At 52.1% G+C, this 12,421-nt stretch overlaps 1 protein-coding gene across 4 annotated transcripts in view; it reads left to right on the plus strand.

Annotated features, from left to right (window-relative positions):
* Positions 1 to 12,421, plus strand: part of IFT140 (intraflagellar transport 140) — a 105,675-nt gene that overhangs the window by 43,882 nt on the left and 49,372 nt on the right. For all 4 annotated transcript variants that reach the window (XM_074381784.1, XM_074381783.1, XM_003928378.4 and 1 more), the window contains 4 exons: positions 2,368 to 2,498; positions 4,910 to 5,075; positions 7,516 to 7,647; positions 11,778 to 11,977. In XM_074381784.1, the coding sequence (XP_074237885.1) occupies positions 2,368 to 2,498; positions 4,910 to 5,075; positions 7,516 to 7,647; positions 11,778 to 11,977 (629 nt within the window). The remainder of the gene's footprint in view (positions 1 to 2,367; positions 2,499 to 4,909; positions 5,076 to 7,515; positions 7,648 to 11,777; positions 11,978 to 12,421) is intronic.

The following is a 12,421-nucleotide window of genomic DNA, read 5'->3' on the forward strand; positions in this document are numbered from 1 at the left end:
ACTCCATTCCTTCCACTCCTGCAAGGTTCTGTCTCCTGCCTTTCTCCAAGTCTTCCTTCATCGAACTGTCATTTTCTTGTCAGAGAGCTGCTTGCTTCCTCTTCAGTGCCTGCCTTCCTCATCCTACTCAGTTTTCTTGGGCATGAAGGAGAGCCCTCATCCGTCCTGCTCAGAGAAGCAGGGTGATGTGGGTGTGCGGGGGACTGGCAGGGGCAGTGGGGCATGGCAGCGCTGTTTGGAGGTGGTTGGTTCCTTCCCTTCTGCCAGTGCTGGTTCCCCTATTGATTTGCTCATTCGTGCAACTGACTGGTCTCCTGCCGTGGGCCAGGCGCTTTGCTAGGCACTGTGGACACGAGGTGCTCGAGTGAGCACATGGACCCTGCCCGCCAACTGAGGATGAGCAGGCAGCAGTGAGGGCTCCCACAGCCTCTGGAGCTGGGAAGGAGGTGCATGTGCGGAGGGTGTGGACTGTGCGGTGTCACGCTGGGGGAGCTTGGGCCAGGCCTGCTGAGGAGGTGATGGCCCAGCCAAAGCTGAGGCAGGAGTGAGTGGGTGAGGACTCGTGGGGACAGCAGAGGGCAGAGGTCTGCGTTGGCAGAGGCTGTTCTCATCTAGGGTCTGCACTCATGGTGAAGGGTGGGGCCAAGGCTGTTGCAGGTGGAGCTGACTTTGACCTTGGGGCAGAAGGGTGAGAATAACGTCAATATCTTTCTAGAGGGTTGCTTCTAGAAGATGGGTCAAGGAGGCGGTGGGTGCAGTTGCCTACTTGGTCTCCATGGCAGCCACTGGAGGGCTCGGGCAGCTGCAGTGGGCGTCTGGGTGGACTGGCTGAGGGGTGGGGCAGGACAGGGCTGCAGGTGGCGTTTCTAACCCTTGCAGCCAGGCAGGAAAGGAGATCTGGTGAGGAGACATCTGCAGCGGAGGGGCAGATGCCTGGGAGGCAGCTGGTGGGCAGGGCTGCAGGCAGAGCTCAAGGGACGGGCATGAGGATGTCCCCAAGGAGGAAAAGCGGCCAGTGGGGCCCTGGGAAGCCAGTTGAGCAGGCGACACAAGAAGGAGGCAGCCAGGAGCACGGCTTCCCTCACCCCTGCAGCAGCCCAGTGGCACCAGAGGGCCTCGCCAAGCCCAGGGACCAAGGAGCGAATGCAGCTGGGGCACAGGGCAGAGACCGCGCATTCCAGAAAAGGTCAGCATGCATTCCGAGGGGTTAATACTGACAGGAAGACCCAAAAGAGAGGGAAAGCACAAGGTCCTGGGGCACTGAAGGGGAGAGCATGGGGCTGGGAGGAGGCAGAGGCTGGAGCAAGGGGACCACTCAACCATGGCAAAAGGAAACAGTGGAAAAGTTCAGCTGTGATAAAGGAGTGTCTGCCGGGCACAGTTATCCTGCACCTGTAATGCCAGCTACTAGGGAGGCCGAAGCAGGAGGATCACTTGAGCCCAGAAGTTCAAGACCACCCTGGGCAACATAGCGAGACCTCGTCTCTACAAAAAAAAAATTAAAAATTAGCTAGGCATGGTGGCACATGCCTGTATTCCCACCTACTTGGAAGGCTGAGGTAAGAGGATCTCTTGAGCCCAGGAGCTTGAGGCTGCAGTAAGCCATGATCTCACCACTGCACTCCAGCCTGGGTGGCAGATGAGACCCTGTCTCAAAAAAAGAAAAGGAAATTCATTTTTATTCATTTATTCTGATAAACTGATTTTCACCTGTGTGAAATTCAGTTTATCAGAATCCAGATTCCTTCTGGTTCCCTTGGTTAACCTACTTCAGGTTACTATTGAGAGCAGCTGGACCTAATTTCTTAGAATTTGTTTCCAGTTCTCTGAAAGTATAAAGTCGTGATTCAAAACCTGTTTCAGTGGGACAAAAGGAAGTTAATGTTCAAATCGTGATTGCTGGGCTGAGCACAGTGGCTTATGGCTGTGATCCTTTGGGAGGCCGAGGTGGGCAGATTGTGTGAGTCCAGAAGTTGAAGACCAGCCTGGACAATGTGGTAAAACCTTGTCTCTAGCAAAAAATAAATTTAAAAATTAGTGGAGCATGATGGCATGTGCCTGTAGTCCCTACTACTCAGGAGACTGAGGTGGGAGGATCATGTGAGCCCAGGAGGTGGAGGCTACAGTGAGCCAAGATCATACCACTCCCATCCTGAGCAACACAGCAAGACCCTGGCTCAAAAAACACCAAAACCAACAAATTGTGAATGCTGAAAGTGTGCTAGTTCTTGGAAACCGAGCGGCCTAGAGACTTAGGGACACCAGATGTGTTTCACTTGATGTGAGCTACATCGGCCACTTCGCACAGCTCACAAACCCATCGGTCCAGGCAGGCACCATGAGCTTTCTGGTTTTCTCTTCTCCTAGGCCGACAGCAGCCCCAGTTCCAAAATCTGCTTCTACGATGTTGAAATGGACACAGTGACCATCTTCGACTTCAAGACTGGACAAATTGATCACAGAGAGACGCTGTCCTATAATGAGCAAGAGACTAATAAGTAAGATTGTGGTTCAGGAGGATTTTGTTGGAAAACAACGCTGAAAATGATTTTCAGTTACTTCTCAGCTTCGTGCCAGGTTGTTGCTAAGTTACATGCCAGACTTCAAAACGCCCCAGCAGGCCCCAGTAGGAAAAATAAAGAGGAAAACAGAAGCACACTCAGGCAGTGGAGAGATGTGAGTCTGTAGTCTCTGTCCTCCAGGTGGAAGGTCCTGCAGTTAGCTGAGTGGAAACTTGAGCTTCTAGAAGGGTTCTAGCGGGGAATCTGTGGTAGTGGCCCATGAGCCACGGCTGGAAGAGGAATGCGGTGGACTCACACCTGTCAGTGTCTCGGATGGTAGGGGTATTTGTCTCTTTAGAGAACGTACTTCCGGGCAGAATAATTGTCTGTCTTCACCGTATCTGTAGTTCCTTCTACGAGTGAGTGCACAGAAGAACTTTGAGTGCTGATGATATTCCACTCATAGTTCATGCTGGATTCTGCACAAAGTGAGGCGCAAAAACAAAGTGAACACTCAGGGGCCGTAGAACTGAGCCCGCCCGGTGGTCCCGGGGGAGCAGCAACTGATGCCCCACGTGGTCGTGTACGTAGCCCAGGCCAGCAGGGCAGGAAAGCGGGTCGGGTGCCTTGGGCCTGCGCCGAGCTCACAGAGGAGCAGAGGATTTACAAGGCCGGGCTTGGTGCTGGGTTTTTCTATTTTTTTTTTTTTCCTGCTCCACTAATTGAGCACCATCAGGCCCCTCCTTCCAGACACACTCCTTCTGTCCAGCCCCACTGAATTCTCCCTGCCTCTTTCTCCCGCATACCTTCCTCCTCAGATCCAATTCTGGAACCTTTTTCTCTTTTTTTTTTTTTTTTTTTTTTGAGACGGAGTTTCGCTCTTGTTACCCAGGCTGGAGTGCAATGGCGCGATCTTGGCTCACTGCAACCTCTGCCTCCTGGGTTCAGGCAATTCTCCTGCCTCAGCCTCCTGAGTAGCTGGGATTACAGGCACGTGCCACCATGCCCAGCTAATTTTTTTGTATTTTTAGTAGAGACGGGGTTTCACCATGTTGACCAGGATGGTCTCGATCTCTTGACCTCGTGATCCACCCGCCTCGGCCTCCCGAAGTGCTGGGATTACAGGCTTGAGCCACCAAGCCCGGCCCAATTCTGGAACCTTCTTTCACATGGTGGCCTCACCTCATCCTTCTGCCAGTGACTCCATGTGGAAGTAGCCATCTTCACTGCTCACCAAATGCAGGCCCCATTCTCCTGCCTCAGTCACTGACACCTGACTCCACCAAGTGCCAGCTCTCACCCCTGCTGCCACTGTTCTTGGCTGCTCAGGTTTAAACCTTAGATGAACCTTTCCGCTAATCCCTGCTGCCCGTAACCCAGGTCCACAGCTTGTCTCATGTTGAAATTTCTTTTCATTCAGGCTGTTTCCTCACAACTCTGTGCCTGCATTCATGGCTTCCCCCGGGAGCCGTGGGAGCCTCTGAGTTCCTTTTCGCATTTGAATCTCGCCCCCTCCTTTCCGTCTGTTCTCATCGGAGCCAGGCTCATCTCACCTCACGGGAACCAGCTTGTGTCCCTGGGCTCTGTGGGCCTCAGAGCCGCCCTGTCTGGAGCACGGCACTCGCTCCTCTGCCCTGCTTTCTGCTCTGTGCTGGCACCGGACGTGGCTGTGGGGGCACCTCCAGTGTTGGGTGTGGCCCCTTCCTGGGGGTCTTCATGTGCTGCCGCACCGGGTCCCGTCCTTCTGTGCAGCCGCCATGGGTCGTGCTGCCCAGCAGGGTCCCTCTCTGCAGCCTGGGTTCATGACATTCTGGGGGCGATGGATGAGGCTCACAGGCCTTCTCACCTGGGGCACCTGCTCTCTCTTGAGACCTTGAGTGTCCCCTGCCAGCACGTCACTGGGTCTCCCACAGCATTTTGTTGAGTTCTGGCCCCATCAAACATGGAACTTTAGAGATGGGAGGTACTGGGTACAAGGGGCAGCACTGCACAGGGACCCATGGGGGATGAGGACCCCCCCCATGACCATGGAGCCAAAGTCTTGCCCCCCCCCAGCAGGGGGTGCTGTCCCACCTTGAGTTTGGCCTGCTGGTCCTGGAGAAAAGGAAGAGTCCCTTTTGCTTTGGGGATTCTTCTGGGCCCTCCATAAGGCCTCCAGAGTCAAAGTTCTTATTTCTGTGGTCCTTTCAAACCAGGCTTTGCTTGGACACTTAGCCCAGTCGTTAAAAACTGAGAGCATGTTCCAGCAGGGCTCATGGCCATCAGCCCCCGAGGTTCTCCCCAAGCTGAGCGCGTGGACCCCGTGGCCTGGGACAGTACCTGGAGGCCTTGGGAATGTGTGTGGGAGGGAGGCTGATAGCAGGAGTGCCCTCCTTGGTGGTTGAGACAGGTCTTCCCTTGTCTTTTAGGAGCTACCTTTTTACGGATGAGGGGCTGAAAAATTATGTCCCCATGAACCACTTCTGGGACCAGAGCGAACCCCGGCTGTTCGTCTGTGAAGCTGTGCAGGAGGTGCCGGGCTCCCAGCCACAGTCTGCGGACAGGCAGCCCCACAACGGGAACGCCAGCCCCATGGTACGCTCTGCCTGTCATGTTTGTGTTCAGACACACTCAGTGGCCGTGTGCCAGACTTCACATCTCCATAGGCCGGGCACAGTGGCTCACGCCCATGATCGCAGTGCTGCGAGAGCCCAAAGCGGGAGGGATTGCTTGAGCCCAGAAGTTCCAGACTAGCCTGGGTAACATGTTGAGACCCACATCTCTAAAAAAAAAGAATAATTAATAGAAACAGTCTTCCTAGTGTGGGGTCAGGGAAAGGGCTCCTGAAAATTCATTCACATGAAGTAGAGCATCTGCCTCACGGCTCCCACTGACAGTAGCGCCGCTGTAAGCTCAACACCCTCTCTGCGGATTTACCAGTGCTAGGCCTGTCTTGAGCTATGCAGAAAAGCCAGGGTGTCTTGGTGTGTCCTCTTTGAGGTTATGCCCAGGGGCCAGCTCCACACTTTGGAGAACTTTGGTTCTCTTGTTATCTCAGCTGCTACATGTGGTTCTCTCTCTAGGACAGAAGTCTTTTGTTTGTTTGTTTTGTTTTGTTTTTTAAGACAGAGTCCTTTGTTTTGTCTTTTGAGACAGAATCTTGCCCTGTCATCCAGGCTGGAGTGCAGTGGCACAATGTTGGCTCACTGCAACCTCCGCCTCCCGGGTTAAAGTGGTTCTCCTGCCTCAGCCTCCTGAGTAGCTGAGATTACGGGCACCTGCCACAACACCCAGCTGATTTTTGTATTTTTAGTAGAGATGGGGTTTCCCCACGTTTGTCTTGCTGGTCCCAAACTCCTGATCTCAGGCCATCTGCCCACCTCAGCCTCCCAAAGTGCTGGGATGCAGGCGTGAGCCACCACATCCAGTAAAGACAGAAGTCTTTACTGAAGCAGTGACTATGAATTAACCCCTTGGTGTCACCACATCTTGTGGTTGACCCTGAGGGCTGCTGTACCCCTTGTTAATTGCACACCAAGGCAGATAGGCCCCTGCCCCCTGCCCTCACCAGCAGGCTCCCCAGCCTCCAGAGGGCTCCTTCCCCAACGCTGGCAAGCTCTTAGGGCCCTGGCACTGGACCCTGGACCCCTCCATCCCCCAACACCAACAGGGGCTGGGCCTCTCTTGACACTTTCCAAACATTGTGTCCTGTGGGACATCAGACATTTCCTGGGACGCCCAGTGATCTGTTTTGCCTCTAACCTGTTTATTCACCGAGGAATTTATGTGTAGTCTCCCCAGTAATTCAGCTACGAGCGGGCAGCCCTAAATTTCTGGACTTGTCTGAAGTCTTCCTTGTGCCAGACAAATTTCTCTTATAGTAAGAGTTGTCTCTAGCCAGTGTTGATACCCTGAGTTCAGAAGCAAATCCACCCTTGGTTCTGAGACGCTGAGCGGGAGGATATGTCCAGGTGGCATCTCTACCACCACAGTGGGGAGAGGAAGACATGGCCAGAGGAGTCACTTCAAGATAAAGGCTGTGGAGATGACCCAGGCAGCTGGGAGAACAGGTGGACTCATACCCAGAGAAGACAAAGGCGTGGCAGGGCAGTCTCCTGACAGTTTGATCACAGGGCTCTTTTTGTCTGTTGTGTGATGTTGCAACCTTGTCTGAATTCACACCAGGTAGCAGGGATGGGCTTTTTACCTTCCTTTCACCTCTTATGGTTTCCCGTTGAACGCAGCTGCAGGTGCAGGCACAGGTCCTGGTACTGCTTCTTTTGCTCCTGTGTGAAGGACCCATGGAGCATGTGGTTTCCATATTGCATGTTCCCTGTTTCTTGAAAGCAGGGTTGGGGCTCTTTGTTGGTGGTGCCACTGTTGATTTTTTTTATTTTTTATTTTTTTTTGAGATGAAGTCTCGCTGTTGCTGCCCAGGCTGGAGTGCAGTGGCGCAGTCTCAGCTCACTGCAACCTCCACCTCCCAGGTTCAAGCAATTCTCCTGCCTCAGCCTCCTGAGTAGCTGGGATTACAGGCACAGGCCACCATGCCCAACTAATTTTTGTATTTTTAATAGAGATGGGGTTTCCCCATGTTGGCCAAGCTGGTCTCAAACCACTGATCTCATGATCCGCCCGCCTTAGCCTCCAAACGTGCTGGGATTACAGATGTAAGTCATCGCTCCTGGCCTGCCACTGTTGATATTTAAATCAGAGTGGAGAAGCTGAATGGGGAGAACTTTGAAACCATGAAAGCTGTTTTGAGTTGCAGTCACCAATTCAGGGTGGGAATGATGAGCCTTTGCTGCAAGAAAATCAGTCACTCGGGAGGGTCCAGTGGTCACAAACTGGACAAGGCGCCTCCTTCCAGGAGACATGGCTGATTTTCCGAAGTGGAACAGATAAAAGATAGTATCATCAAAGCAGAGCACCCAACTCTACCATGACACAGTATATCCATGAAGCAAAAGGCACTTGGACCCCAGATATTTATATAAGCCTGAAAAACAGAACAGTATTGTTCTCTCTCTCCCAGGCAGATGTTTTGATTCTGTCCTTCTTCATTTCTGAAGAGCACGGCTTCCTGCTTCATGAGAGCTTCCCCCGGCCTTCTGCCTACCATAGTCTTCTGGGGATGGAAGTGCCCTATTACTACTTCACGAGAAAGGTATGAAACCATGAAATCTGCGCAGGTATTTCTGATCTCTCCCCTTGCTTGGCTGGACTCTTCCAAGAATCCCAGGAGCTGAAACATGAGTTAGCCCTCGAGGCTCTTCAGGACCTCCTTCTTAGTAGCCAGGGTCAGCCATCCGGGCTAACTTTCACCCGAAATTCCAGCAAATACTGCCGTCTGTCTGGGGAATCCTGGAAGTGATTTTGCTCTGAGGATAGAGAGAAGTCACTCAAATGAGTGGCGTCGCCAGGGGAAGGGGTTCTCTGTCAGGACTCAGGACTCTGCACCCTTCCCCTTGGCTTTTCCCCCAATGCTCAACGCCTTTTAGCTTTTCCATCTTTCTAAAATTCTAGCTGCTTTCTTAAAATCACACATTTCTGTATTCACTGTAGGGAACTTAGGAACTACCAAGAATGAAATAAAGACCCAAACAGTACAAATCTCCATAATCCCAGCCCAGAGGCGGTCGCTGTGGGCAGTCTGGGGGCTCCTTTCAGTGGGCTTCTGGACACCTGTTTGTGTGTGTGACTCATGTGCATGGACTTATTTTTAAATTACTGAGAGAATGGGATCATGATCAGTACGCACACCCTAGTGGTTTATTTCGAACAAATTATTTACTTCTCTGTGACTTAGTCTCCATATCTCCACGGTCCCTTTTGGACCTGAAACAAAGTCGTCCTCTGCTTCGGAAAGGGCATGCTGATCACAGGATCTGCAGCTTCTCTGCAGAACAGCAGGAGCATCCTGAGACCCGGCGGAGTGCCTGGCTCTGAGTGAGTCGCTCCCCTCGCTTCACCCACCTCTTGTTCTCAGCCTCTGGGAGCACCCTGAGTCACACTGGGACTTGTTCAGAGAGGAGCCTGTTGACCTAAGGCTCAGACTCGTCCCATCTGGTGCCGGCCAGTGTGAGCCCCACAGGGGTTCCACAGGCAGGAGGCTGGGAGCCACCAACTTCCACCTTTCAGGAACTAGGATGCCACCAGCTGCTGCTGCTTTTATTTCCATGAAACATGGAAGCGTCTCTCCTATTAGATACACACCTTCAGCAAACACATGCAGAGCCTTCCCTGCCACTTCCTATTCACACGTCAGAGGGAGGACTAAACCATGTAGACTCTGACCTGGATTGCTTTTGGATTTTCACGTATGGTGGTTTATCAACCTTAAGATTTAACTCTGTGCCGGGCGCCGTGGCTCACATCTGTGATCCCAGCACTTTGGGAAGCCATGGCGGGCAGATCACCTGAGGTTGGGAATTCGAGACCAGCCTGACCAACATAGGGAAACCTTATTCTACTAAAAATACAAAATTAGCCGGGTGTGGTGGCACATGCCTGTAATCCCAGATACTCAGGAGGCTGAGGCAGGAGAATTGCTTGAACCCAGTAGGTGGAGGTTGCAGTGGGCTGAGATCACACCATTGTACTCCAGCCTGGGCAACAAGAGCCAAACTCCATCTCAAAAAAAAAAAAAAAAAGGAATGGACTCTGTACTATTCTAAATTTTTTCAATAAGCATGTATTACTTTTATAACCCAAGGTGGGTCAAGAGAGCATTTAAACTGGGACAGAGTGGGCATAGGCCCCAGAGGGACATTCAAGGAAAGGAAGGACAGGCAGCCATGCATGGCTATGGAAGCTAACCCGGGACCTGACTGTGCCAGCCGCCGCCACAGTGGCCATCAGGCGCACTGGCTCCATGCAGACCCCTGCACTGGCATTCACCTTCATAGGATCTCGAATAAAGGACACGGTGGGGCAGGGGGCACACTGCCTAACTTACAACAGTGACATGACCAGGTGTTTGCTGGCTTCTAGTCCTCGGGCTCTGCTGGAACCTTGTGTGCAGTGATTGATTAACAGCATTCACACAAGCGCAAACCTGCATGCGGCTGGCGGTCGTGTTCCTGATCACCACACAGAGCCAGGCTGCACAGCCAGAAGAGGCCAGCGTGGCTCTGGTTTATGCATCACGCTGTTCTCTGCAGTGGAGGCAGTCTAGCTTCATGAAGAATGGGAACGCATCATGTGATTCACCAAATAGAGGGGTCCCTGCTCTGTCAGTGCGCATTTCCTTAATTCCCATATTTGAGTAGATGAGTGTCACCAGACTGGCGTTTCTCTGAATTTCATGCTTGCTTTACATATCTTATATGCTCTGATTTCTCTTTGATTTCAGAACTCAGAGTGTTAACAATGTTTTACATTATTTCTGTTGAGTTCTTTCCCATAATTTTGCATGGTGGCATTTGTGTCTTGCACACATTCATATGTCTGTTCTTCTTTCTCTCGTTTCTCACCTTCCCTCATGCATTCCACTCCTCATAGTTGTTGTTCCAGAGAGCAGGCGTGTATGACGCAGTTGTAAGTACAGACACCTAGGTCATGTGTCGTTTCCTTCACCATGTCATTTTCCTGAGATCCTTTCCTTCCCTTATTTTCAGTACACTTGTCTGTGCTTCAGTCCTTTCGGCTTAGCTTGTGTGTTTACTTGACTGAGGTCTATTGGAAGCTTGAGACACTCAGCGTCAGCTTGCTATCTGAGCAGGACGCCCCTCACCTAGCAAAGTTCACCAGGAGCCCGCCAGTTGTGGTCATAGCTGGAATATGTGACACAGCAGCTCTTTCGTCTGCTAGGTGGGACATAGGAAGTACTTAGCTTACCTACATTTGCAATAAAGGGAGTTTTCATAACTCAGCCTTTCAAGTCTAGTAAGGAGTAGCCATGACGTCTTTTCTCTGTAAACACTGCCCTTGTTCAGATTTTCTCTCTGTGTTCAAATGGCTCTGTCTAGTTTCTCCAAGGTTTTAGGGTAGATCTGAGTCTGGCAGCTCTTAGGACCTTGCCCCTACACCATGTGACCAGTCAGCTGTGATGTGGGATAGACAGCCCCTGCCTCACAGGGCTGTGAGCAGGACATGGTTGAATGCTGAGAATTCCCATTTACATGGAGAACTGGGTTCCCATTCATTCACACCAAGCTGACATTTTATCAGAGGTCAGGCCGCTTCCTTGCAGTTAAACCATAGCAGGCAGGAATTCCCTGTTTTTGTGTGTGTTTTCTGACAGTTCCCACTCAGTGAAGAAGTAGTCCGAACTCTGCAGCGCTCAGCACCCTGCCGATGGGCCCCGTTGTGTCATCCTGAGACCCTCCAGTGCCTCTCCGCGATGCCTCGGGGCCTTTGCTTATGCTCTGCACTGTGCCAGGAAGGGCCTCCCCGTCACAGCTGGGGCTGACAAATCCCCCAGTTTTCTTTGAGACCAAGGCCAAGTGCTGTCTTGCCGATAAGGACTACTCACTGGGGCCACAGGTCAGCTTCTGTGGGAGCAGTGAGCTGATGGGAGTGGAGCTGGGTAGGCAGGTGGCTGGAGTCACCCTTCAGGAAGTCACAGAATAGCAGATACAGGACCAGGGAAGCCTGATCCTATAGGGCTGCGTCATGATCCCTTTCACACAGGGAGTGCATGTGCTGTCAGATAAATGGGACCTGCAGAGAGAAAGACCCAGCTGAGGGCAGGGCTAGAGCCCAGAGAGTGTGGAGAGCCGCTCCCCGCTGGAGGAAGGGACCAATGATGAAAGAGAATGCGAGTGGGGGAGGGGCCTGTGGCGGAGCGATCCCTCGGAAGCTCCAATTTCCAGGGACTGGGGAGAAGACGGTGCTCGAGCGAAGTTGTGGAAGTTGTGGCCCAGCACGCTGTAGCAGTGTGCTCTCATGCTGGGCCTGCAGCCACACTTCTCCCTGTTTCATGTGGGGCCGCACTGTCCAGGCTGAGAAACACCCACAGAGGGCACACAACCAGTCCAGCGTCTTGTGTTGGAAAATTCTACCTGAAATCACGCTGCTGTTACTGTATTTTAAGAGAGCTTAAAAAACAAATCCATGCATGGACAGCCTTTGCTTACCCATTATCTGAAACCAGAGCCAAAAGCCCTGACCATTTCCAGTGACCCTAAAGGTTTTCAGTGCATCTGGCAGGGACTTGGCCTATTGCTAAATATCTGTGTCTGTCTGCGGAGGGATTTCCCCCCCACAATGGAGATAAATCTAGAGGAAGAGACCTGAGTGAGGGCTTCAGCTCTACGTATAAATTAACGAACACATGGGTCCTTTGTCATTTAGCCTGAAGAATTGGACATAGAAGACAAGGTGGAGTCTGGGTACCACCACATTCCTCAGATGGTCGCCAGGAGACCCCTGCGAGACTTCGTGGGGCTGGAGGACTGTGACAAGGCCACACGGGACGCCATGCTCCACTTCAGCTTCTTCGTCACCATCGGAGACATGGACGAAGCCTTCAAATCCATCAAACTCATCCGAAGGTGAGGATGCTGCCCGCTGGCATGTCGGGAGATGGTGCGCGCTCACGGGCTCTTTCTTTTCTCGGTGTCTTTCTTCTCGGTCTGCTTGTTGAAATAGTTAACTCCTTGTGACTGTGTCATGGTGTATTTCATGGTCTTCCCACTCAGTGAAATGCTGCCAAGCTTTGTGGATGCCAGGACCTGCCTGGTGCATGGTGCCACATGGGAAGCTATCGGCCTTGGTGGCGCTGTGCGCCTCTCAGCCTCTTTAGTTATTGTGGTTAATTTCAAAGTGTTCTGTATGCGTCCTCATGGAAAGTTCCGCCGTTGCTAAACATCCATAATACCCGTCCCCCTGGGAGTAATTGCTCCTAAACAGAAGGAGTTTGGACAAGTAAACACTAAAAAGCAAGGTGAAAACACGATTAAAATTGCTCTAAAAGAGGTTGTCAGTCAAGGGCTGTC

The sequence above is a fragment of the Saimiri boliviensis genome, chromosome 12 (assembly GCF_048565385.1).
Source record: "Saimiri boliviensis isolate mSaiBol1 chromosome 12, mSaiBol1.pri, whole genome shotgun sequence".
NCBI lineage: Eukaryota > Metazoa > Chordata > Mammalia > Primates > Cebidae > Saimiri > Saimiri boliviensis.